Here is a 26,341-nt window from a genome sequence, read left to right as displayed (position 1 = left end):
CCCAAATTCCAAAACTAAGAAAAAACTTCCAGCAGGACCTTTTACATATCCATTTATTGGGAATTTACCATTATTGATAAATAAATCTTTAGATGATATTGAACTTATGTTACAAAATCTCATGTGGTACTATTATTACCCTCAAAATAGGTACTACAATTTCTATATTTATTAGTAGCCACTCTTTAGCCTACCAATCTTCCGTTTAAATTATGGACCAATCAAATTTTAAGTAGTGACGATCGAAGCATCAATAGTGTGGACCCACGTGGCGGTTCCTACGTCGGAACCTCAAAACCGAAATGTTACATACGTCCCGGTCAAAATCCCAAGCTGATTGGGGTATAAATGGAGCAGAACAAACTCATAGCCCGGACAAATGGCATCATTTTAATCTCTCTGTTTCCTGTTATATCAAATGGTTCGTCATCTCCGACAAGATGCGGGAAAGCGAGAGGAGATGCGCAGTGGAAAGTGTGAGAGGTTGGCAGTCGCAGCGTTAAGGGAAGAAGGTAGAGGTCGGTCGAAGAAGTATTGGACTAAGGTGATTAGATAAGACATGATGCACCTTCAAATTATCAAGGACATGACATTAGATAGGGGGTTATGGAGATCGAAGATTAGGGTAGAAGGTTATTAGGTAGTCGAGTGTTGTCTCCTTGCATTGTAGTAGCATTAGTACTAATCTCGTAGTTTTTTTGCCGTTTGATTACTGTTAATACATGTTCTTTGCTTCGGATATGGCATTTATTTTGATGTTGTAACTATTTCTTTTTTTCTGAATGTTATGTTATGGTTTCATTATTATTGTTTACAACATGGCCGAATTTGTGTGGATTTTTTCGAATTTTGAGCTAAGATTGTAGTTAGTGAGAAGATAGAGAGGCCTGGTGGAAGTTTTTTGTAATTATTGTGGAAGGAAGTGAATAATTTCATTGTCTTCATGTATTATGCCACTGGTGGAATAGTTCTATGTGACGTGAATCTGGATTAATAGATATAAAGAGACATCTTTTAGGTATATAATTCATACTTAAAGTTGATGGATAACCTTGAAATAAGTTCTTAAATCATTCTATTCGAGCACTTGAAAACGGTGAATATGTCTGGTTTTGATTATTATTTTTCACCAAAATATATAATCTTTGATTAAAAATTCCATTGGTGCTTAGTTCGTAGGAGTGCCAAAAATATGCAAAATGCACATTCAAATGTTATTGAGGGACATCATTTGACTGAATTTAGACAAATCTACATGAGCTAAAAGCAGATTGGACGAATAATGTTTTGATGTACTAATTTTGTCACCTCAAAATGTAATCAATGTAACAACCGACATACGAGAATGTCATTTACGGACATCTATGTAACTGAAATTTGTGAGATGACATACATTTTTGGTAAAAAAAAAAAACGAACAAAAATCTCTAGTTTTCTCCATAAGAGAAACATATTACCCCTGTGATTCTAAATTTACTAATTTACTTCATTCGGACATTGTTATACAACATTATGCATATTCCCATACCAAAACTTAAGTACTCCAAAAGACCAAATTTTTGTAACACCTTTATACAGGCAGAAAATGATGCTGAAATCATCTATATAGCTTCCATGTAAGAAAAATATACAGCAGAAAAGTGGAGGGGGGGATTTAGGCAGGAAAAAATTGAACAGCACTTGACTTGACTACAACACACACAACGCAACCCGAAAGGAAGAAAGAATACAGAAGAAAATGAAGAATCTCCACCTGATCAAAGCTATGGCTACTCATTCCACTCTATAATTAACAAATCAATATACCATCAGGAGACGGAGCATAATCCTGATCTACACAACCGGCCTGCCTCCAAAAGAATATGGTTCTAGTCCTGACATCCTATCATCCTCGATATCAATTTGAACATCAGTCTAATTACATCCGAAGTTTCACTACCCAAAGGTGATACTCAACGGCAAACAAAGTGTTAAGAATTCCATCATTCTTTCTTTGCTTGATCTTACCAGTTTGAAGCCGGCATCTTACACTAAGGATTAGGACACTTGAATCTGCTATTACTCCCAGCTTCATTGAAAATGCGAAGTATCTTCAGTTACATTGCTTCTATTTAAACAAGTCTATGTTGACGCAATCCCTTTCCAAAGTGAGGTTGCATCAGGCGGACATACAAACCATTTTTTGACATCAGTGTATCATGGGTACCTTCCTCAACAATCCTCCCTCCATTAAGTACAACTATGTTGTCAACATGCCTCATCATGGCAGCTCGGTGAGCAATTAAAATAGTTGTCTTGTTTCCCATGATCAGAGTATCAAGAGCCTCCTGTATCACTCGGCTCGACTCAGATTCAATAGAGGAGCTTGCTTCATCTAATAACAGAATAGGCGCATTCTTCAGAACAACACGAGCTATAGCAATTCTTTGCTTCTGCCCAGGAGTCAGATCTACCCCCCTCATCCCAACATGTGTGTCATAACCATGAGGCAAACTGCTAATGAAATGATGAGCATTTGCTATTCTAGCTGCTTCTTTCATCTCAGCTTCACTAGCATTGTGCCTTGCATAGATTATGTTTTCCCTAATGGTGGTTGAGAAGATAATCGGTTCCTGCTGAACAAGTCCTAAATGGTTCCTCAACCATCTCAAATTGTATGACTTTAAATCACGGCCATCAAGTAAAACCTGACCAGCAACAGGGTCATAAAACCTCTCTATTAGAGATATAATTGTGCTCTTTCCTGAGCCGGAAACCCCCACCACAGCTACAGTTTGCCCTCCGTTGACTTTGAGAGTAAAATTGCTCAATACCAGGACTTCTGGTCGAGATGGATATGAGAAATCAATATTTTTCAACTCAATGCTTCCATAGACATTTGGCGGTTTTAAGGCTGAGTTGTCATCTGGATCAATCTTTGGTGCTCGGTCAATTATTTCGAATACTGAGGTCAGAGATTTTCTTCTTTTGAGAATATATGGAGCCAACCCAAAAGGCTCAACAAGTGCAAAAGATGCAAATGAGAACACCATGAACTCCTTGAGCGCTGTAGTTAGATTCATGTGCTTATTCTTTACAGTGAGTGCAGTATACCAAAGGAGAAGAGCATTGCAACCAAAAAGAAGAAACTGTGAAAAGCCAAAAGCAAAACCAATTGCCACACCATGCAGGAAGCTTTTCGTAAATATCTTCTGTAGTTGCGACCTGTAGAGCTCCATTACCTTATCACCAGCACAGAATGCTACAACTGTATAGATATTTCTAACAGCATCCTCAAGGACCAATGATGCCTTCCTATGCATCTCCTGAATACCCTTTGACAACCCAGCAAGCCACAATTTCTGCAAATTAAGTTCAGATCTAAGTGAGTGCCTGGTAGAAAGGACTGCGAATATTGAATAGTTCTTAAAACTTTAGAGAACGAAGGGATGGTAATTTGAAAAATTGATTGCCATAAAGTAGACTCTACATTTTAACTAGCCTTTTTGCAGGACTGGAACTCTACAACACCAACTTTATTGTTTTATGGGAATAGGAGAGAAGACAAAAAGACAATCTGGTTTCTTCAAGGAAAGTCACCTCAGGATGTTTTAAGATAAGCTTGCTATAAAAATATGAAATACATTTTTCTGCTGTGTATGAATAAGTGACTAAGTTGTGACATTCTACAGCTGAAACAAACCTGTGCAACAGCAGACACGGTAAGAACAGGAAGAGTGGCTAATGCCACGAGTGCCAACCGCCACTGAAGTAGCATCCCAATAAGAATAGCCACAATAACAGCTGAAGTATCTTGTATGAATATGGACAGCCGATTGCTGAAAGCAGCACGCACAAATGTAGCATCATTTGCCAAGCGCATTGATAGATTATCAGCACTATTCTCCTCCTCGTCAAACCACCCGACTTCATTGCGAAGCATTGCTGTTGACGAACAAGAACATCAGAAAAAAGCATCAGTATTCATGAGACAACTAATTATGATCATTAAAAATACATATATTTACACTAGTACAAACCTAAAACAAACAATGTAAGGAACAGTAACTAATTGAAATTAGTCATTACCGGAAAACATCATCCTCCGAACTCGCTCAGTCATTTTCTCTCCCATTATACCAAAATAGAAGTGCTGCAGAAAATTGGCAAATACAGTCACTACACCCATACAGGCTATGATGAGGCACCACCTGTCAACATCTCGACGTAAGTGATGCTTATCATCTGTTCTGTAATATGCTGTTACAATTAATGCAATGACGTATGCCAGGAGGGGATTAAAGGAACCAAATATTGCAGCGCCCGTGCTCCCTAGTAGAGCATAAAGCCACTCTGCAAGGCTAAGCTCAACAAGTCTCCAGAAAGATGGTGGTTCTCGATTCTCTGTATCCTTTGTTTCTTCGGATGTAATAGGGAAGTCATCAAACTCACTGTTTGGACGACTAAAAGTTTGTGAGTGAGAACGCTCATTTTTGGGATCAGATGTCAAGAGTGGTGAGACAGGTGATTCGGGATCGGAATTGTTGGACATCTTCCGATTTGCAGATTGAACGTCAATCTTAGGAAGCTCTGGCAGTCTCATCTCAAAGCTATCCTGCCTTCTTATTGATGGTTCTTTATCAGCTGAATCCAAGGGAATACCATTCTCAACCATTTGCTCCGGTGGCGGGCTACGGTTGTGGGGAGATTCTTGAGAACTAAATGTAACATCTGCTGCCCAAAATGTATGGGCACCAGAAACCCTTTGAAGAGATGGTGATTTCATCATCTTTGGAGAAGAAGGTTCTTGGAAGCTATGACTAGCTGAAGAATCTTTTTCAACTTGAAACACTGCAGTCCCCTTGTGGTTTCTCATTGGCATCCTGAATGATGTGAGCAAAGGCATGTAACTAAGTATTGGTCATTAATCTAAAAACGGAAAACAAATTACAAGGATAATTTTCGGGAAAAAGGGGGACTTGTATATCACCAAGTAACCTTGTAATGCAAAGCTATAGCAAACACTCACCTGCGAGGGAGTTTTGCTGCCTCTTCACATTTAAGAAGCTCGGCATAGAGGCCATCCAGTGCTATCAGTTCATCATGTGTTCCCATTTCAACTAATTGACCTTCCTCCATCACGGCAATGTAATCAGCATTTCGGATAAGACTAAGTCTCCTTGCTATTATTATAGTTGATCTCCCCAACATGAGGAGATCCAGCGCTCCCTGAACAGATTTCTCAGCTTCAAAATCAAGTCCACCAGTAACCTCATCAAGAAGAAGGATAGAAGGATTCGAAAGAACGGCCCTAGCAACAGAAAGTTTAATTTTTTGCTCTTCGGTCAAAGTTAGACCAGTCCTACCCACCTACAAGAAATAGTAAGTAGGAAAAGTTAAGTATCACAAAAGGCGAAACAGTTGAACATATGAAAGAACTGTGACAACTGCAAGATACCTGAGTCTCATATCCTCCCTCCAGTGAGCTAATAAACGTATGGGCATGTGCTATTTTAGCAGCTTCTTCAATTTGATCTGAAGTAGCATCTCGTCCATAAGCAATGTTATCTCTGATGCTCAGACTTAGCAAGGCAGGTTCCTGGGTGACTAAGCCAATTCGGCTTCTTAGCCATTCCAGCTTCAGGTTTTTGATGTTTTCCCCATCTAACAGGACTTCCCCTGCAAGTAATATATCAGTAGAGAATATCATATTTTAGCTTGCTTCAAGGAATATGCAACTCACCGAAGAGAACTGAAATCGTAATATTACCTAATGTAGGATCATAAAACCGCTCCATAAGTGGTATAATACTACTTTTGCCGGAACCATTTCTGCCAACAAGGGCTACAGCCTTTTTAGCAGGTACAGTGAGATAAAATCCACTCAAGATAGGAATTTCAGGGCGAGAGAGGTAGCTGAAATATACATTTCGGAATTCAATGTTTCCTTGCACAGAAGGAAGGGTGGTTCCTTCATTATTAGCAACGGAGGACGAACGACTTATCATTTCAAAAAGCCTATACGCTGCGATTCTCCCTTGTTCAAAAGAGTAAAAGTTTGTCGCTGCTTGATTCAGCCCACTGTATCAAAGGAATTGGTGGATTGCATTACTTTAGTACGACATATGAGGGAGGAGAGTAAGATATGTGAAAGAGATACTCACAGGCCACTTAGAATTACAGCAAATAGAGCTGTAACAACTTCACCACCATGAGCTTTTCCATGTGTGACCAGGAATCTTCCAACCCACAGTTGCAAGGCACAGGAACAAATTGCAAGCCCGTATGTGAAGCCAAGTCCAAGTCCTTGCACAAGACTTATTAATATACCATACCTCAGTGTAGCTTGTAGCGAGGTAGCATATGAATACTTGGCCAAAGTTTCATTTGTGAATGCATACAATGTCCTAATATAAGAAACTGCCTGCATCATATGAAAGGGAAGTTGAAGGAAACTCCCCATAGGCATTTAAATTCAAATCCAAATATCCGTAACTCTAGCTGATCCATACAGAGACCAATACCTCATCATGCCTTGAACAGCATGAAATGTGTTATTTTACCATGTATAAGTACATTATCTGGCACTGGCAACTCAATTTATCTATATTTTCAGCTTCATCTATGAGGCATAGCATGGTTGAAGAGTAAATTTTTATCAATGACAGAATCATGGGTTTGCTGTTTTATGAAGATGATGGACAATGGGAGATATAACAGAAATCAACTTAATTGAAAGCCATTTTTAATTACTTCCCACAGGGAGACTCTCTACTGGTGTGTGCGCCTACTGCTAATAAACTTCTTTGACTCTTCATCTTGTACATGAATATATTCAGTTCATGTATTACGGAATTACTTTGTGCACCGGGCTGCCCCCTTTTTTATGTATTACGGAATTAATTTATGTGTGTAGGATATTGTACATGTACTTGGGAGGGGAAAATTCTAGTATTCAGTTTTGATACATGTATTAGACTAGGTAAATGTTAGAAGATGTCCAATAAGTACCTAGATACCGTATTATAACCATTTTATCAAAGCCAACTAGCCGAGTTGAAGAAGTAAGGAAGACTACTTCCCTCCACTTGTTTTCTAGAGAAAGTCAGTGACTTGAACGTGCTCCTCAAATTTCTCAACATTTGGCATCAGAGCCATATGTCTTGAGAAACATGTGGAAAAATAAAAATAAAATTTAAGAATTGAAAACTAAAACCTCAAATTGAAATGAATGTGGACCAAATTAGCTATATTATAGGTATGAGGATGCTAAGCTAGAGAAGTACCAGATAAATAGAACTACCAAGATTTCAAAAGTTAAACTTTTGAATGATTATTTTGATGGTAAGGACCCGGACAAGAGGATCAACCATGACAAAGTAGATGCTTATGGAGTAGCTATACGATGATGGATCTCGAGTAGAGGTATCAGATGACGTCACTGCCATGGCCCATGAGAATGATTGATAAGAAAATCCCCACTTGCATCTAGCAAGAATTGATGATGAGATATTTGAGAAGGTTTCTTTCTGTGAAATTCAAGACAAAATAAGGATGATGATGAAGAGAATATATGGAGATGACTCGAATAATGAAGGGGTTCATTGCAGAACACCGACAATCTCTGACTTCAAGATTTAGTTATATTATTGTCACTACTAAAAAGTCCAGGGATATTGATTCTAAGAGACCATAACAGAACTTAGAGGGGTTTTGCAAGCAGAAAAGGAAATCCTGAAGAAAACAAAACAAGTATCATTGAACAAGCTTTGCAAGCATTGTTTTCTTAAAGGAAAGAGATGATAAGTGTGCTTGCATCAAAGAAGCTGCAGACGGGACGAGGTAGAGAAAGAATCAAGAAGGAAATTGAGGTCACCAAGTTGTTGTCATCTCCAATAAAGATTAATATCTTCCACAGCATCTCTTGGAGTGATAAATCGAGTTTAAAGGGGGTGCTAGAAGATAACTAGAATGTTAGGAAATTAATGTAAGAATGCAGGTAAAATTTTGAACCTGAATTTGGAAAGGAAAAAGGTCAATAATTGAATTATGACACATGTACTAGACTAAGTACATGTTAGAAGAACTCCTATAAATACCTGGGTATTACCATCATTTTATGTAAGCCAAGTTTAAGAGAAGGAAGAACACTTTCCTCTATTTGTCTTCAAGAGAATTATTGATGATTGCCTCACAAAAAAAGATTATTGATGATTAATTTTGTTCCTCCCAAATTTCCTTAAAATAGTGCATATTCGTGTCGAAAAGCTCCCTATTCTTTATCAAAGAAAAAAGAATGCAAAAAAGGCATCACAGTCCTTCCGGAACAGATTGTTATTTATCGTCTACAGTGTTAAAAGGGAAGCACGGAAATTCTCAGTTCTTTTCTGCTTTTCCTTTCATCTCTTTTTTCCTCTTTCTTTTTTTTTTTTTGGTTGTGGAATGCTGCAACTGTTAGCACCTGATCCACCGAAAATTATGTAAAACAATGCCATTCATCTACATAGCTACATTAATTGAGTTTAAAGAATCACAAATCATCATTGATTGCTAAAAGTCCACACATTAATAAATTTTTAAATTTCACTACAAAGAGCAAGAGTTTCACGATGGGAGAATAATCAGATCAATAATGGAGAAAACCAGACCTGTTCAGCTATACTTGCTGCTTCAGCATATGCATCCTGAATGTTCTCTGCAAGTCTGTGAAGAAATATATTTGATATTCCCCCAGCAGCGACAATGAAAGGGCCAGTCGCTAAAGTTATAAGGGCAATTTGCCAGCAATTGACAAATCCAATAACAAGGCCACTGAAAAAAGTAGCCATGTTATGAATATAGTTCCCAACCTGTCGTAGCACAGTTAAGATAAGGTGAGAAGCCATTTTCGAAGTCAAGCGAAGAAGATAAAGAAGGCTGAACATACTTTTTCACTAAGAGCAGATTGAATAAGTAGCACATCACTCAAAACTTGGCTCACAATGTCTCCATTGTTTCCATAGGTATCAAAAAAACTCATATCTTGATTCAGTAATACTTGAACATATCTTGATCTGATCACCGCAGTCTGCCTTTCTCCGGTAAGAATCCAACATGATACCTCTATCAGAGAGAGATTAATTAAAACAAATGATAAGAGAAACTTTAAATGGACAATAATAAAACTTGAGCAATTTTAGCTTACCAATCCAACCAGCAACAAAAACACCCCCCGCAATATATAGAATGGTCAAGGCAAGCTGTGAAAAATGTAATCTTTGTTAGGTAACTTGACTGTTAAAAAATACTACGTTAAATATCACAAACAATTAGAACAAATACCAAGTGAAAAAATTTCAAAATAACTATCATCATCAAGTGTGGCTTGCAAGTACAACAAGAAGAGTATTAGATACACTACTCTCTCAGTCTTCATTTCTCATTTTCCATTTGATGGTCAGGTAACAAATGCCAACGAATAGAGCTCTTACATGACTAGATCAACAGGAACCAACTACACTAAAGAAACATACCTCTCCTTCTTTTTCTGTTTCTTTTTTTACAACATTAAGACCATCATTTGAAGACCTTCAAAAATTGGGCACCAATTACATGCCATAAAATCTAATGGGCAAGATTGATTTAACTACAGATCTCTAAGGAATGCAAAAAAACTTGTAAGCATACAGATTGCTAAAATGTTAAATGGAAAACCATTAACGCAAAAGATCCTCATGTTAGTCGATAAAAATAACATTACCTATTTTAAAAATAAAAATAGTGATTTCTCGTACTTCTTTTTTGTAGTTTCCAAATGTATTTTATCTTTTAGAAAAGTCAATCATGAGTGATCCATACAAAATAATAGATTCTTTTTAATAAGTCAAAAAGTTTCACCGATATACACCAAGTTGGGGTCAATGAACATGTACAAGATGTTTATGTCGCTTTGTTCTGAGAATTAGAGAGTTGACCCTTGTACCTTTTTTATGATGGTGGTGCTTGGGCTATCTTGTGCGCACCTCGACTATTTACGGATGTCATAGTAATGAGACGCGTAATAGAGTTAATGCTAAGTTAGAGGTGTGGAGACAAACTTTGGAGACTAAATGGTTCCGGTTGAGCAAGACTAAAATAGAGTATGTGGAGTGCAAACTCGGTGCTGTGATGCATGAGGTAGGTGTGGAAGTGAAGCCAAAACTCAAAGGTAAATTCTACAGAGTGGTGGTTAGGCCGACATTATTGTATGGAACGGAGTGTTGACCAGTCAAAACACCCCATGTCCAAATGATGCATGTTGTTGAGATGAGGATGTTGAGGTGGATGTGGCCATACTAGAAGCGATAAGATTAGAAATACGGATATTCAAGATAAGGTAGGAATGGCCTCCGTGGTGGATAAGATGAGAGGAGCATGATTAAGATAATTTGGACATGTGAAGAGGAGATGCATAGACGCACCAGTGAAGAGATGCGGGAGGTTAATTATAGAGGGTATGAGGAGAGGCAGAGGTAGGCAAATGAAGTATTGGGGAGAGATGATAAGACAAGATATGATGCAACTTCAGGTTTTCAAGGACATGACCTTAGATAGGAAGGTGCAGAGGACATATTAGGATAGCAGGTTAGTAGGTAGTGTAGTGTTGTATTGCTTAGGAGGGTTGGTGTTTGCCATTGCACTAGTTGTATTATTGTAGTTCTTGTTTTTGATTTTAGCATTGTTTATTCTAATTTTCAATAATCTATCCTAGCATGTTATTTATTGGATTTCGATTATCGAACTATTTTGTTGTTGTTTTTGCTCCCTTGGGGTAGAGTTTGCACTATTTCCTTGTTACTTACTATATTTTCTTCACTATCTCCTTCTTCTTCACTTGAGCCGAGGGTCTTTCGAAAACAATCTACCTCTCTACTTCCACGAGGTAGTGGTAAGGTATGCGTACATTCTACCCTCCCTAGACCTCACTTGTGAGATTTCACTAATATGTTGTTGTTGTTGTTGTATGTTACCTCCCACAACCCACCAAAGCTTAGGCATATGAGAAGAAATTACCTAGTATTTTTTTTCCTCCGCAAAAATTTAAACTTAGAGACTCATAGTTTTGCTCCAGCTTCATTGACCATTAGGACACACCCTTGGCTTTGTCGACCTACTTCAAACCACGCCATTCTTTTGGACAGAGAGTATCTCCCTAGTTGATGTTGTTATCCATGGTGTCTTATTTGGTTTTATACAGTTCAGTAAGAGCAGTACTTCACCACCACATGGTCCAACTTGTCTCTGAAAACATCTACTTCAGCAAAAACAATATTTCCCGATTTACCAAACTTCCTCCTTTCCCAAGTAAATGCACATGGGCATTTATAGACAGAGATGCACATGTTACTTTTTTCTTTTTGACAAGACAGAGATGAAGATGGTCACATACAAAGGCACCATTTATTTTCCAGAACATCCTTGCATAAAGATGTACAAATAGAGATGGACATAGAGACTGGAGAAAGATTTAAGACACAAACAGAAAGCACATAAACGAATTTTGGATAGGTGGTAGTTGCAAACAAAGGACGGTCAACTTAGTTTTGATCAGTGAGTCATCCTAATTAGGGTTTCCAGATGTGATTGACTGATTAAAGAAAAGGGTGCAAGACCTCTCATTTCATGCCAATCAGAGGGTCCACATTACAGATAACGAGATCATTATGTCAAATAAAACAGGAAGCTCACAGAAGTTAAACCCCTCAAAAAAAAAGGTCTACATATTAATGAACTAAGTACTTGATTTCTGTTTATCCATGCATTTATTTTACTACTGACAACTCCTAGCCTAATCAGACCTCTATCCACAAATGACCCATTTATGGGTATGTGTTTTCCTATACTAACCATGCCTTAAGCACCCAAGGGTGTGGCCTAGTGGTCAATGAAGTGGATTGAGCACCATGAAGCCTTAAATTCAAATCCCAACAGACAAAAACACTAGGTGATTTCTTGTCATCTAGTCTAGCCTTGGTGGACAAAGTTACCTGGTACCTGTTGTTAGTGGGAGGGAGGTGGCAGGTACCCTGTGATATTAGTTGAGATGCGCGCTAGCTGGACCCGACACCACGGTTAAAAAAAAATACTAACCATGCCTTAGTTAATTGCTTTACCAGCTTATCCACCTCCTGATTCATTTTAGAAAGTTCTTTCACACAAAACAATGAAGCTGCTACAAATGAAATTAAAACAACCGAAAATTGAAGTGATTAATTCACATGACAAACATTACACAGTATCTTCCTGCTACACATCAATAAGTACAACAATAGACCAAAAATTGAAGTGATTAGTTCACATGACAAACATTACACAGTATCTTACCGCTACATGTCAATAATTACAGCACAAGAATTTAGAAGTCCAAAGACAAGAACGGCATCCAGCGGTGGTTGTATCAATGGACCTTTTAAATTCACCAAACTGGAAGGTGGAAGAAGACAAGTACAAGACAATCAGGGCTATGGGCCAGCAAAGATAAAAGCCTTTCATCCTGTTTAATGCTTGTGAGTTGTGAATACACATCAGATTGTATGTTTCTGCTTTAGTCCTAATGCTACTTGTATCCTCCGCACACAGCAATGTAAGTCTGTAAGGTGTGCATATAATGTTCCTTCTGGACTTACTTGATAGATGGATGATTGTAGTTGAGCCAAAAAAACATAGTATAAATTTTGTTTACACTTGCTTGTTGTGCTATCAATGAAATATGTTTCTAAATTCTTATAAACAAAATGCAATAGGTAGCATTTGTATTTATCACAATAGAGACCAATCTTAGATTACTCTCACGTCAATTGATAGCATTTTGAGAACTATGTACAGGTATCATACCACGGAAGATGCCCGAGAACATTTGTTAAATGAAGTTGTGTGGATAAGTAACACGAGATGTAAAATCTTACATAATGATATATCTGTCTTTTGATTAAACTCATTATCTTATTGGGGATTCCCATTTTATGTCCCAAATAATCCAATTGATTTCTACGATCAGTGCAATTATTAAACACGGCTTTGATGGGACACATCAGTTACTGAAATGACATTTAATGCTCGTTATCAAGTCAGATCCAAACAACTACTACAGAGTTTGGTGATGAAGGCACAGACTGCCTCTATTTTTTTTAGTCCATCTTTCTGGGTGAAAAGTGCCATCAATAGACTGACTTGTTAACTGAAAAGTGCAATCAATCACGAAACCAATATGGTTGAACCATTTTAAAATCTCTTCTGCTCATGTGTATTCCAAATCATATCAACTCGTGCATTCATATCACAAGTAGGCAACAGGTACAAAAAGTCCAATGTAAGATTGAGCAGATGTATTGACAATGGTACTAAGGACCTAAGTTCTAACCAAAAATCTGAACATACAGCTTTAGTCATATTTTCTTTATAAAACTATAAGCCAACAACAACAAAACCCGTATATGCAGACCTCACCCCTTCCTAGAGATGTGATGGTAGGGAGGTTGTTTCCAATAGACCCTCGGCTCAAGGAGAGATGAAAAAGCAGCAGTGAAAACAGATAGTCACAGCAGCAAGATAAAAAGATAAACGAAGCAAAAGAAACAATCAGATAATACTAAGGATCTAAGAATAAGCAACTTAAAAAAATAATACTAATACTCTTGGTACGGAAAAGAAATATGCCCGTCAACCCACTGACTGGCTACCTTCATACTTGACCTCCACACCTTCCTATCAAGGGTGTTGAGTCACTCTAATACACCCCCAACCCTAGGAATATAAGGGGAAGTAAAGAAAAAAGAATAGCGGGAGGAAAAAGGGGAAGAGAAAGAATGAGTCTCTGCTGAGTACATTATAGCGAACTAACAAAGCAATGCCTTTGTAATGAAAAGAAAAGAAAGAAAAATAAAAGATGAAGTTATGTTCTTTGAAACATTTATGCTAATGCAATTGAACATTTCAAGTTAGAATCCTCAAAATCAAGTAGTCCATATCTGTTGATAAAGATGCTTAGGAATCTAAAGGGTTGTAAGATTCATAAAGTAGTTATCACAGCTTAATAAGCAGTACATGTAATAGCGACTACTGACTAACATAACCAGATTACTGTATCTACTATTGGATGTTCTTCTGGATGAATTGTACATAACCTAAGACATGTGATAGTTTTTAAGTTTTAAAAGATATGTTTCCAAATAGTTTTTAAGTTTTGAAAGATATGTTTCCAAAAAGTTTTTTAACCTTAACCTATATTAAAATTATATCCAGTCAAGTAGTATTTGTTTTATTATCATATGATATTAAAACAACATCTTAATACAATTAGACTTTATAAATAAATTTATTTTACTAGGTAAAATTCAATAAAATTTATCATGATTGATTACATTTAATTGCAGATAAAGACCAATTTAAGAGGAAAGTCAAATGAGGTTTTAACCTCATATTCAGGCAGCCAGGAAACTATGGGATATGTTCCTTGGTCTATACAGCTTAAATAGGCTATGCCAAAGACAATCAAGGAGTTACCATGGAGATAGTATGGAAGAGACCGGACAAAGAGAATAGAAAGACATGGCTGACTAGAAAAGGGTAAAACTACTCCTTTTCTGTGTCGAATTAGTTCTCCTCATTCCCTTTCTGGATGGCTAGATAACCATTTGTTTTTCCTTTGCTCGACTGGCTTTATAGTGTATATTGTTGATCAGTCTTTGATACCTTTTGATGCAAGTAGAAAAGCAGTTAAGCTTACTCCACTGTTCCACCCATATATAGCTAGATTTTTTCATCCTTAACTCTCCCCTAACAATAATGTCCAACGACATACTGTGGACATTTATCTAGGCTGAACCAAGAGATACACATTATAATGCCAATATCATCTGTGAACAGTTTGCACAGAATATTGTGGCACAACCTTACTGAGAACCCAAAGGCCCCACATTACATTATGTTAGACGCGAGATAGTTCTAGTAAACAAAGGCAGAACCCCAGAAGACCAACTCACAGAGCACAACTGCAGGCGTTGGATAGTCCAGTTGGTTATTGGCATTTGAACACAATTAAGACAGAAAGAATGCAAACAGTACTCAATAAGGAAATCCTACAAGACGATTCTTTTGAGAGATGCAAATTTGGTCACTTAGTTGACTTTTGCAGTTGCTAATAACGAAATCACATGAGAAAGCTCAAATTCATCCATTTCCAAAAGATTAACTGAAACTCTACAGCACACCAACTTTTTGAAAATGAATGGCACACCAAAGCTCAGCCCAGGAATAATACTAGGAACTTCATGCCTCACATTCAACTTTTTGTAAGATCCAATGATTGTCCATCCTTCTTTCTGTATTTAGAAATTTGAAATGCAACAGAAACACAATGCCTTTTAGATTAATGCACATAAAATGATGTGAAACACTTCCAACCTAGAATTGGCTCGTTTTCGTCAAACTCTCAAGAAAAAATCCAGAGGCAAATGTTTTTGTTGCCTTCTGCAACATAAAAAAGTAAATTCTAGGAAATGTGGGAATGGACAAAAGAGTGGTTTATGCTAAATAAGGTCACTCTTTACCAGCCAGGTCTGGGGACCGTATGGAAGTTTATATCCATTCACAGGCATCTGATGGAAGATTTACAGTTACACAATTGCTTTTAAAGTGGGATCAATAGCCTAACTTGAAAACCCTGCTGATTTCAATTGCTTGAAAGGCCAAGGGCGAGTATTTAGCACCAAGCCACCAACTAATACTATGAAACTCTTACAAACACAGAAGGGAAACTGATAAGATACCTCAGCTGAGTGCTCTTACCAAGTCACAAAGCACAACCAACTACAACAATAACAGACTGAAACTACTAATTCACCTAATAAACCACCACCTGTGATTGAAAAGCACTAATTCAATTCAGTGAAAGAAGTCGGAGTCCGTCAAACATCAGCTTTCCAAATCAGATCACCTCTTACTAGCTATAATATACATCTCAATGATTAATTATTGATGGCTGATTAACACACTGACAACAGAGGGGGGAAGCAAATACAATAGCTAGTCAGCATCCCTGATCCTATGTAAACGCAACAACATTCTATTATTCAATTGATGTCATTGTTTTTGAGCTAGAACCCCTCCTCTATAACTCAGTGAAAAACATTTCCAGTCTTGTGCAAAAAAGTATGTCTTTTAGCATTATTCATTAAAACAACAATCACTAGGACAACAGCCCAACCAAAAGGCAACACACCACAAGCAATTCAGATTAAGAGATTGCTACTGCAACAACTACAACTATTCAATGTCATTTGCTTCAATTTTTTAACCCATTTCATTTCTCCATAATTTGAGGTTTGCTACCACTATCTGAACACACAAATCTCTAAACAGTATAGAGAAGAATAACTACAGTCAATGCACAATTCAGCTCTAAGTACCTCAAATAACAAAAATAAGCTATTGCGAATATAAAATTCAACTGTGGGGACTACCTCAGTGAACCGGTTGAATAGGTCATCAGCGGGTTCAGAACCATGGCTAAGCAACTGAATAATCTTAGCAAAGTAATGCAAGTAAACCACCAAAGCAGTCCCATGTGCAGCTGCAGCAACTGATCCTAAAATCATAAGCACCCAATCAAGCCGGTCCGCACAAGCAAACAACATCGAAAACGGCGCAGCTGTTGGCGGAGGTTCCATCTCCTCCGTATCAGCATCCATCTCCTCCTCCAACTCAACCTGCATAGCATCACCTCCTGTATCCGTATAAGGAGAAGGAGATTCCGGCGGCTCCGATACTTCCGATACCGGCGTTAACGGCTGTATATGAGGTGGGGACCACCCAAATAACCCCCTTTGTACCATCATTTTCAACTAACCTGTAAAATCAAAAACCCTTTTTTTACCCTATACCCCTAAATCAGCAACACAATCCCCTTGAATACCATCATAAAACCCTTAAACCTTAAACCTTAAACCTTAACCCTAAATCAGCATCGCAATTTAGGGTTTTGAAGAAAAAAACACAAAATGAGAAATTCGAATTCAGATCCAAAAAAAATTGAAAATTCAACTGAAAATTGGGAGTGTAAAAGCACGAATTGAAACTTGAATTTAGTGGGATGAGCAGAAATGAGCTTAGAGAAAACTCAAAGCTTGAGTCTGGTCAAAAATGGCGGAGAGAGAGTTGACTCGGAGCAGAAAAAATCCCATTTGTTGTGCGATTTGCTTATATATAATGGATGAAAACGACGACGTATAAAAGGGACAACGGTCGTCGGAGTTTTTCAAGTTTTTTTTTTTTTAATGTAGAAGCAAAAAGTGGCTGTCTCTGTACAATTTTCACATTTTTGAAGTTCGAGTTTTTTTATAAAAAAAAAAAAAGTTCCATGTTTGGATTATTTTTTTAAAAAAATATAACTTAATTATTAAAGGTGATTTTATTTTTTATTTAAATTTGAATTATTTGATTAAGAATAGAAAGGTATTTATTGTTTGTCATGGTCTTTATTGGTAATGTTAGGTTTAAAATATTCTAATTGAAGACTTGTAGGTGCAAATTTCATTGAATAAAAGAGAGGTAGAGGATATTTTGATTTTAGAATGATTGAAATTAACTTTTAATGTAATTTTATTGGATTGCTAAAATATCAATTCGTTTGAATTCAGTATTTTTAATGCAGAAAACAAATTTATGAGCAAAAATCTATTAAAATTGTAATTAATAATATGTAAGAACTTATAACTTTAAAAATATTCGACTCAATATTAAGAACCTTATGATATATATTATTTTTCTCTCTTACTTTCGACTGTAACTTCTGAGCGGAGAGTTTTTTGAAAACAGTTTCTTTTATCTCCATAAAATAATGGTAAAGTCTGCATAAATACTATCATCTCTAGACCCTACTTGTGAAATTTCACTGGATATGTTGTTGTAAAGATCATTCACAAAACTTAAAATTTGGATCTGTCTTTGATATCATTCATGATTCTTGAATGTTATATATGTTTTTGTTCTTGAGAAATAGCTCGATACTTATAAAATTACCATTCAAATTTTTAAACGAACACAAATATTACCGAACAAACGAAATATATTACTTATGGGATAATCAACACCTAAAGAAAGCATATTTGGAATCGCAAAATCATGAGAAATTAATAATTCTTAATTACCTTGTAGTTATTTCGATAATTTTTCAGAAATGACCTAGCTATATTCACAAGATACACACGATATTTTACAATTTTTATTTATGAAATTATACTCAATATATTAATTTAATCACCTTATAATCATTATTGTCTAATGAAATTCTTTTTTTTTTATTCCATAGTAAGTATATATCTAAAGAATGAATTAAAAAAAAGTAATAAAAAGAAGAAAGTTTGATAAAGTCATTTTCTTTTCTTTTTTCATTGGGGGTGGGGTTAACAAGTGGTATATGCACATGATTTGATTAATGTATTGTGTGCTTTGTTGTGTTGTGTCCAGCGCAAATGCAAAGGCATTGTTCCCTCAAAAGTAATCAATGCCCTTTTTCGTCTTTTTATTAGTAATTGGTCAAAGACTTACCCTTTGTTTGGATAGTTGTTGCATATTATTTTATAATGTACTTTATCGTACTGTGTTGTGTTGTATTATTTTAATAAATATAACATTTGAATAGATTGTATCATTCTCCGTCAATACATAATGTCACGCATCCATAATTTGATAATAAACCTACAAGAAAACTAGAATACATGATAAAACTACTATGAAAAGGTAGGATAAATGATAAGATAGAGTAAAGATAAAATGAGAAGAAAATATTAAGGTAACGACGTAGTCACACCAAATCGATCGTTACACAAAATGGGTCTTTTCGCTGTAATCTAACGATAAATTTAAACAATACGATACCATTAAACTTAAGTAACAATCAAGACAAACATTACATTTAAACTAACAATGCGATACAATACAATACAATAAAATACAATGGGTAACAACCATCCAAACAAGGCGTTAAGAGCTTGTTTGGTCGTACTCATAATCCTTTATTTTTTATTGCGGATTACTTCGTTACTTCTTGCAATTTTGTTTCAAAAACTTTTCTTTTGAGTCAAAGGTCTATGAAAAGAACTTTTCTAATTCACAAAAATAGGAATAAAGTTTACGCACATCATAACTTCCCCAGATTCACTACCCACTTTGCAGTGGATATGTTGTTGTTGTAGACATATGGGTTAAATTAATGAGAGATAATACGGTAAAGAAAAGATTTATACTTTAGTCACAAATTGTTAGTTTAAGACAAGGCAACAAGTCATACATCATTGAAAATGTGAATAAAATCTCTTGAAATTTTATCAAATAAATAAGAAACAAATAATGCTAAAGACAAGTGATGCAAGTATGTTCTGTTTTGGTCAAACTTGCAATACTTTTGAATATAGTTTGCAAGAAATAGCCAAGAAAAAAGACACAGAATGAGTATGAGGTTTTTTTTTTCCCCTTCTTAATGTTTTTTTGGTTAGTTTATGAATATGAGTTTTTTCAAATTTGATGAGCTTCTTCTAACATGCATGATATTTAACTTTAACAGTAGCAGCAATTTTAGCACATGGATACAAGAATCGTTCGATTCGCAATATTCACCACACTTCTGGGTGAAAATCCATTACCTGCACCACACTAGCACACATTTTTTCTATAACAGGCTTGTACGCCCCTGGACTATTCCATCGGGTACCAACTACATTACATACCTGAGAAGAATCCCCTAGTTTTTCTTTTATCGATGACTCTTGGTGTTTGAGACAGCTTGCGTGCACCTCAACATTTCTGTTCTCCAAGGCTAAGGCAGAAGCACTGATTTCCAATAACTGCCATTCTGCAGCAATATCCAATACGTAGAAACTTGACAAAATCACAGAATCCTTTGATACCGGTATGAGGAAAGAAAGAAAGAAGAGTGGAAGTTAGTAGGAACCATAAGTGATCATTGACGGTCACATCTGCTCGACTTGATTGACATGTCTTTGATCGATTTCATGAGGAACTTTTCAAGTTCTTTTGCAGCTGGCCCCGGTCTTAGGACACTGGGATCGCCCCATTCTCCGCAAGGATCACTGAACCAATTTGAGCTACCTAAACACCACCCTCCTGGTGAGACCATACCGTGACCACGGTGAAGAATGTGTGCATCAATCATGTCCAATAAGGGAGAATCCGCTGATATGTTTCCAACAAATGCAACCTCCCTTTTAAGTATTCTATCAGAATTTGGAGCTCTGAAGTTTGAAGGATCTCGAGCAGTGTTGTCCGAGTTAATGAATCGCAAGTTGGAGTTAATGATAGCATCTGAAAACTCCTTAGTATTGCAAGCAAGAGTCTGAAAATATCCTTTATGAGAAGATCTAGTGTTCGAGAAGTATAGAAGGAGCAATCTTGGCAAATTTTCCCATCCCTGGATCGAGTACTCAACAAACTTCCTGTTTAGAATTACATGTTGAGAACCTGACAAATCAAGCAAGCTTTGGTTAAGAAAATGGAATCAGATAAACGAAACCTATCTCAGAATCCATAAACGAATTCTGGAGCACTCAAACAAATTGTCAAAAAACACTTTAGCCTGACTGAAGACGTGAAAAATGAAGGAAACAAGAATCCATCTGGCAAGAAACTTACCCATAAAAAATTTAAAAGCACTAGGAAGTGCCCGTTTTCTGTCACCCACAAACATTTTTCCTTTTAAGAGAATGTAGAGTCTAGAGTCAACGATAACTTCCAGAGCCTTTTGATATCTGAAACAAAAAGTCAAACATAAGCAACTTTACACAATTGTAAAACAACATCTAATTTGAAGGAACAGAAGGAATGATGTTACTTACTCCTCTGGGCTGATGTTCTTATTATATTCTATGAAATTCAAATTCCTCGGAATAAAAGACAGGATGTGGAGAAAATCTGCAACAAATGTTACACTCAGTGCATCAGTAGCTCAAATATATGTTGCATCTAGGAAGAGCAGAGAGCATAGTGAGCCTTTCTGGATGAGTTAAGAGGACAAGGGAAATTCATGAAATCAAACAAAACTGCAAAAAACATTTTTTAACTTCCAAAAAAGAAATTAAAAAAATTTGTAAGAACATTACGTGGACACTATCTCCAGCCTTTAGGTCATGCTCTGAATGATTAACTTTTTTTTTCTCATGTGCTCTTAGTAAACTAAACCTGAACTGTTCAAACTTGCTTGACGTGGCAGTCTATGTTATGTCACAAATGAGATGCTACAAAGTCCAACGCCTAACTTTTTAAGCAAGTTTATTCAAGTCCTAACAATTTTTTGAGTTACTTAGGGATAGATGCAACTCATAACACCCAACTTTTCATAATTGAACCTACTCAATATTTAGAAATGTAATTGTTGCTCCAGTTCCTCATATTTTTATCAGTTTCTCATTTTTGTTCTCAAACAAATATAGATGACAAAAATCTACAAAGCCTAACAAGATTTGATTTGTAAGTGATCAAAATTCAGACACTTATGAGATTAGTCTTCAATAAATTTCGGGGTATTTAGACATCATATTGGTGTTATACATGAGCTCGAGCCAATTGTGAAGTAAATATTTTGAAGTTCAGAGCAACAAAAGAAACCTCGATTTTAAGTTTAACAAGAATTTTGGGTAAGGCAAGCAAAAGAACGAGTCCCAAGGCAAATGGCACGCTTCTGAGAGATAACTTCAGGGGCACAAGTTCCAATCCACATCTCATGAGATGGGGTGAAACCAGAATAATATGCACTATGCATACATTTTCGTTTTTTTGTGTGTGTGTGCGTGAATATCGTAAGGAGTTATAAAACAAGTTTGGAACTAAAGTTTGATTAATCTATGCGAAATGACAAGGAAGCATTAATGACCTTAAAAGGATACTCTCTATGTAATTGATAATACTTAGATGGACTAATGACTCTACTAGGAAGAGATTTATGACATTTTTTATAGGTAAAATATATAACAAAATTAAAGAAGAGATTATGGCATTTTAACACTTGAGACACCTTGCTTAGTGATGAGACCAGTAGAGGACTCTTCCATTCTTAAGAATCAGTACTCTACTTTTCTTATTTGGTGCAGGTATACATTATCGTAACTAACTTTAGCATGGAAAATGGATGATTTGGGGCCAAGCTAGAGTCTTAGCAACTTACTGCATCCTTAGTTGTGGCTATTGCTAGAAAGTAAGTTTCACCCTTCCATAAGCAAAAATGCTGAATACAGTATATAGGAGCAAATTATTAGCCTTAGATCAATCCCCACGAGACAGAAATGGATTATGTCTTACAAACAACAACAACACCAACAACCATGCGGCAACCCCAAGCAAGTCAAAGTTGGCTATATGAATCATCACTGACCGTGTAGTACCAAATGGATTATACCATAATAGGATAGATTTTTTCCCTTCTTTTTTGATAAATACATAAGGTATACTTTTCTTTTTGCATTTACTCCCTTGAGATCAATAAATGCAACTTAACCTTACATGGAATCCAGAACCTCGAAACAACTATGCTTCATCAGTTAGAAATAGTTATACACTTAATGTTGTCTATGCCTTTTCTCTTTGCTTCACTCCCTTGAAGTACAACTAAAGAGTTTGAGAGTAGTCACTGCATGCAAGAAATGTATTATATACTTAATGGCATCCTTGGTCTTTTTGTTTATCTTTGATAAAGGTGGCGTTCTAGCCAGCTTATGTGCACCTCGACTATTATTAAGTCTGTGCACCACAAGAGTTAGGCAGGTAAGAGTTTTTTTGTCTAAGCTGGAACCGAAGCTTGATCTTACATGGTTTTAGAGCCCGTTTGGATTGGCTTATAAGTTGCTTATAAGTTATTTTCAGCTTTTTTGAGTGTTTGGTTGGCCAATTTAAAGCCATTTTGTGCTTAAAATAAGCCCAAAAAAATAATTGGATCTGTTTGGCTTAGCTTATCTAAAGCAACTTATAAGCTGAAAACAACTTATAATCTAAAAAAAATAAGTTGGGCTACCTCAACTTTTTTTTTAGCTAATAAGTTGTTTCAACTTATAAGCTGCTTAAAATAAGTTAAGCCAAACAGGCACTTAATCTCAAAATCACCTATTTTATTTTATTTTGCCTAAAATGGAATTGAACCTTGGTTTCCTAGGTTTTAATCTCATTCCATTAATCACTAGGCCACACTTACATTAGTTCCGATGCTTACATTAGTCTTTTTATACTGGTCAGACTGTCAGAGATTTGTACGCCCGTGTTGGAAGTAGTGTGAGATTTAGAGAACCTCCAATTCGCCTTAAAAGACATAATTTTTTAGTAGTGAATTGAAATAACTCTGAATATAGAGCAAATGAGTAAACAGAATTCACATCGCCAAACCCAATTAAATTTGGATCGAGGCTTTAGTTGATTGATTGATGTTATTCCCTTGAAAGACAATAACACTAGATGGATTCAACAAGCTTGACCATCTTTATATTAACTTCAAAATGCTCATTAAATTTGCTAACCTATGCTCTGTCCAGGGGAGGAGGTACGTAGGGTCGACGGGCTTATTGAAAATCCTGGCTCCACCACTGGCTCTGCCTAATCAAGCCTACAACAAATAACTGATTTGAAACTTTAGCAAGTTCCAACTCAGCTCAAAATCACAAAATCAAACAGTAGAAAGGCCTTCCCCACTCCACCCCAACCCCCTTTGGAACTGTTAGCTTATAATTGTTTCTCAGCAGCTGCAATAAAAATCACTACTTTCAGCTTGAGCTATATAAAATAGCCTGCACCCAACCTATCAAGATTTAAACAACAACTACTCCTAAAATGTTCATGAAATTTGCTAACTCAGTGTCCTGCCTAGTCAAGCCAATAAATAACTGGATTGAACTTTAGCAAGTTCCAATTCAGCTCAAAAATCTCCAAACCAAACATTAGACCCCCCCCCCTCCCCCCCCCCCTCCCCCACACACACACAAATAAAAATCACTACTTTAAGTTTGAACTATATAAAATAGACTGCACCCAATCTATCAAAATCTTAACAAAATCAATCTTAAGCAACAAAACAAGAAAAGTAACTCACCATCTTGGGGAATGATGGGATAATCAGAGGCATCAAGATTCACAAACCAATCCCAATCCTTCTTCCACTTCAACAAAACAGCAGCACCATGAAGCACCAAACCCAAAGGAGAAGACCCTTCTTCATTAACAGCATCAGCTTTCTCAATAACATTCACATTTTCAGCTGCAACAAGCACATCAACAGAACTCACTTGCAAAGCAAGCTGAAGTCTCTGTTTTGGTGAAGCAAATTGATCAAGATGAAGTAAATAGCAGTTTCTTGGATGGTACACAGCTTGAAGTAGCCTAAAGATTCTTGGTCCATCATTTTTAGTACCAGTGATGAAGTAAGCTATTCTTGGTGGTGGTGAATAGGGGTTTGAGAAAGTGGGGTTGTGAGGAAAATGAGTTTGGGTATGGGTATGGCTATGGAAATGGTGAAGTGGGAGGAGGAGACAAAAGAGGAAAATTAGGGGAAGAGAAAAGAGGAGGATTTGTTTGAGAAAGAGAGACATGGCAATTGGGGATTTTTGTGGAAATTGGAATATGGTTGATTTGGATCAACAATTTAGGGTTGGAGTGTGGGGGGTGGAAGGTGGGGTGGACAGTGACACAGATTTGAAAGCTCAGATATTCACAAAGGGGGTCTCTTTGGTTCAAAGTTAGGTGTGACAATTATTTCATATTATATAGTTTTGTGTTATTGAACAAAAAATATATATTATAATGGCGGTGTTCGGGTCCATTTGTGCGCACCTATATTCTTTTACTAGAGACCTGACACCATCAACAGATATAAAGTAATTATTTTTACCAAAATTAGAACAAATAAAAAGAAACCACCTAGTGTGTTTTTGTCTCTGTTGAGTTTTTGTTTTGTTTTTTCACCTGATATTCGACTTTCGCTTTATAACTCGATTAAATTCGATTCTCATCTTGAAGTTATATATAAGGTATAAAGAACTTCCTAACAACGAAGATTTCATACTCAAGGCTCAAACACAAAACTTTTGATCAAGAAATGGAAGAAAGCATTATTCAATGATAGGAGCGGAGATGCCCCTGGATGCCGGATTCGGCTGAACTTACTACGTACCTTTAGTCCAAAATATATATTTTTATTTTAAAAATCATTAAATAGATAGAAATCATTAATTTAGAACTCAATAACTTTATAAAAAATTAAAATCTTGGACCCATAAATTTTAAATCTTTGCTAAGTGCCTTCTAATATTGAATTATGTTTTGTTTTAAATCATAAAATATAATGGTTTGTACTTTAAATCAATAGATATCATTTACATAGAATCGAATCGTTTAGGTATGGTCGTTAATGTATCCACTCGTAGATGTACTTTATATTATATCTTACTGATTTGGTTCAACATTGAATGCAAGTTGCAAGCAAATTTTGACTGTCTTTTGTGGACTTGATAGTTTACTTTGGTTGATTTAGCTTATGTGTTTCATTTTCAAAATGATTTGCTACAGTAATTTTCTTTTAAAGGCATATGGTCATTAATGTATCACTAAAAAGTTATTTATGTTTTGTATCCATAAAGCTATTCAAATTAAATTAATTAATATTATAATAATAACGTACTTAGTGCAATTCTACGAGAGAAGTCTATGAAGAGTGGTGTGTATGTATGCAACTTAATTTCTACCTTGTGAAGATGGAGATGTTATTTCTAATAGATCTTCATATCGAATAAGCATATCAAAAAACAAGTATGTCAAAACAAATACAATATCGAAGAAGTCATGTTGAAAATAACTAAGAAGAGAACAAATAACAACAACAAGCAATATAATAACTAAAGCAATGGAAACAACTGATAATGATAAGAGAACTAGATCATGCTCGAGTTCCTACTAATGTTCTACCTTAATATAATTCTCATCTAGGGTTATGTCCTGTCTAATTAACCATCTTCCCCCAAGACTTCTTCGGGCAACCTCTACTTCTCCTTATATTTATTATAGCCAATATATCACACCTCATTGATGGGGTATCTATGCATCTTTTCTTCACATGTTTGAACCATTTTACTCTTTTCTGCCTCATCTTATCCACCACAGAGGTAACTCTCACCTTGTCCCAAATAGCTTCCATATTTCTGATCAAATCTCTGTTAGTATGCACACACATACATCTCAATATCTATATTTCCGCAACACTCACTTTTTGGACGTGCGAGTTCTTGATTGTCTACATTTCGTCCTATATGATATAGTTGATCTGATCACCACTTTATGAAACTTCCCTTTAAGGTTTTGT

The 26,341-nt window shown here is 36.2% G+C and overlaps 2 protein-coding genes across 2 annotated transcripts; both read right to left on the bottom strand.

Moving 5' to 3' along the window:
• Positions 1 to 1,558: 1,558 nt before the first annotated feature.
• LOC129871767 (ABC transporter B family member 6-like) lies at positions 1,559 to 17,274 on the bottom strand. The gene is made up of 11 exons (XM_055946752.1): positions 16,458 to 17,274; positions 9,164 to 9,218; positions 8,906 to 9,081; positions 8,628 to 8,828; positions 6,144 to 6,403; positions 5,750 to 6,060; positions 5,438 to 5,658; positions 5,009 to 5,349; positions 4,069 to 4,862; positions 3,683 to 3,924; positions 1,559 to 3,341 (listed from the first exon to the last, which is right to left on the bottom strand). Exons 1-11 carry the CDS (start codon positions 16,830 to 16,832, stop codon positions 2,112 to 2,114), a joined length of 4,206 nt encoding a protein of 1,401 aa, XP_055802727.1. The 5' UTR covers positions 16,833 to 17,274; the 3' UTR covers positions 1,559 to 2,111.
• Positions 17,275 to 18,841: 1,567 nt separating this feature from the next.
• Positions 18,842 to 24,671, bottom strand: LOC129871236 (beta-glucuronosyltransferase GlcAT14B-like). The gene is made up of 4 exons (XM_055946136.1): positions 24,080 to 24,671; positions 20,847 to 20,922; positions 20,644 to 20,759; positions 18,842 to 20,472 (listed from the first exon to the last, which is right to left on the bottom strand). The coding sequence occupies exons 1-4, from the start codon at positions 24,573 to 24,575 to the stop codon at positions 19,955 to 19,957; spliced, it is 1,206 nt and encodes a 401-aa protein (XP_055802111.1). The 5' UTR covers positions 24,576 to 24,671; the 3' UTR covers positions 18,842 to 19,954.
• Between the last annotated feature and the right edge of the window lie 1,670 nt (positions 24,672 to 26,341).

The sequence above is a fragment of the Solanum dulcamara genome, chromosome 10, assembly GCF_947179165.1.
Source record: "Solanum dulcamara chromosome 10, daSolDulc1.2, whole genome shotgun sequence".
Lineage (NCBI taxonomy): Eukaryota > Viridiplantae > Streptophyta > Magnoliopsida > Solanales > Solanaceae > Solanum > Solanum dulcamara.
This window is presented reverse-complemented; position numbering and strand designations above follow the sequence as displayed.

Coding starts and splice junctions, on each gene's coding strand:
- LOC129871767 (XM_055946752.1), bottom strand. CDS start 16,832: ATGATGGTACAAAGGGGGTTATTTGGGTGGTCCCCACCTCATATACAG. Junction 9,219..16,457: donor TATTCAACCGGTTCACTGAG/GTAGTCCCCACA, acceptor CATTTTTCACAG/CTTGCCTTGACCATTCTATA. Junction 5,659..5,749: donor GTTTTATGATCCTACATTAG/GTAATATTACGA, acceptor TATTACTTGCAG/GGGAAGTCCTGTTAGATGGG.
- LOC129871236 (XM_055946136.1), bottom strand. CDS start 24,575: ATGTCTCTCTTTCTCAAACAAATCCTCCTCTTTTCTCTTCCCCTAATT. Junction 20,923..24,079: donor TCCCATCATTCCCCAAGATG/GTGAGTTACTTT, acceptor CATTTGTTGCAG/ATTTTCTCCACATCCTGTCT. Junction 20,473..20,643: donor TGCTTTTAAATTTTTTATGG/GTAAGTTTCTTG, acceptor TTGATTTGTCAG/GTTCTCAACATGTAATTCTA.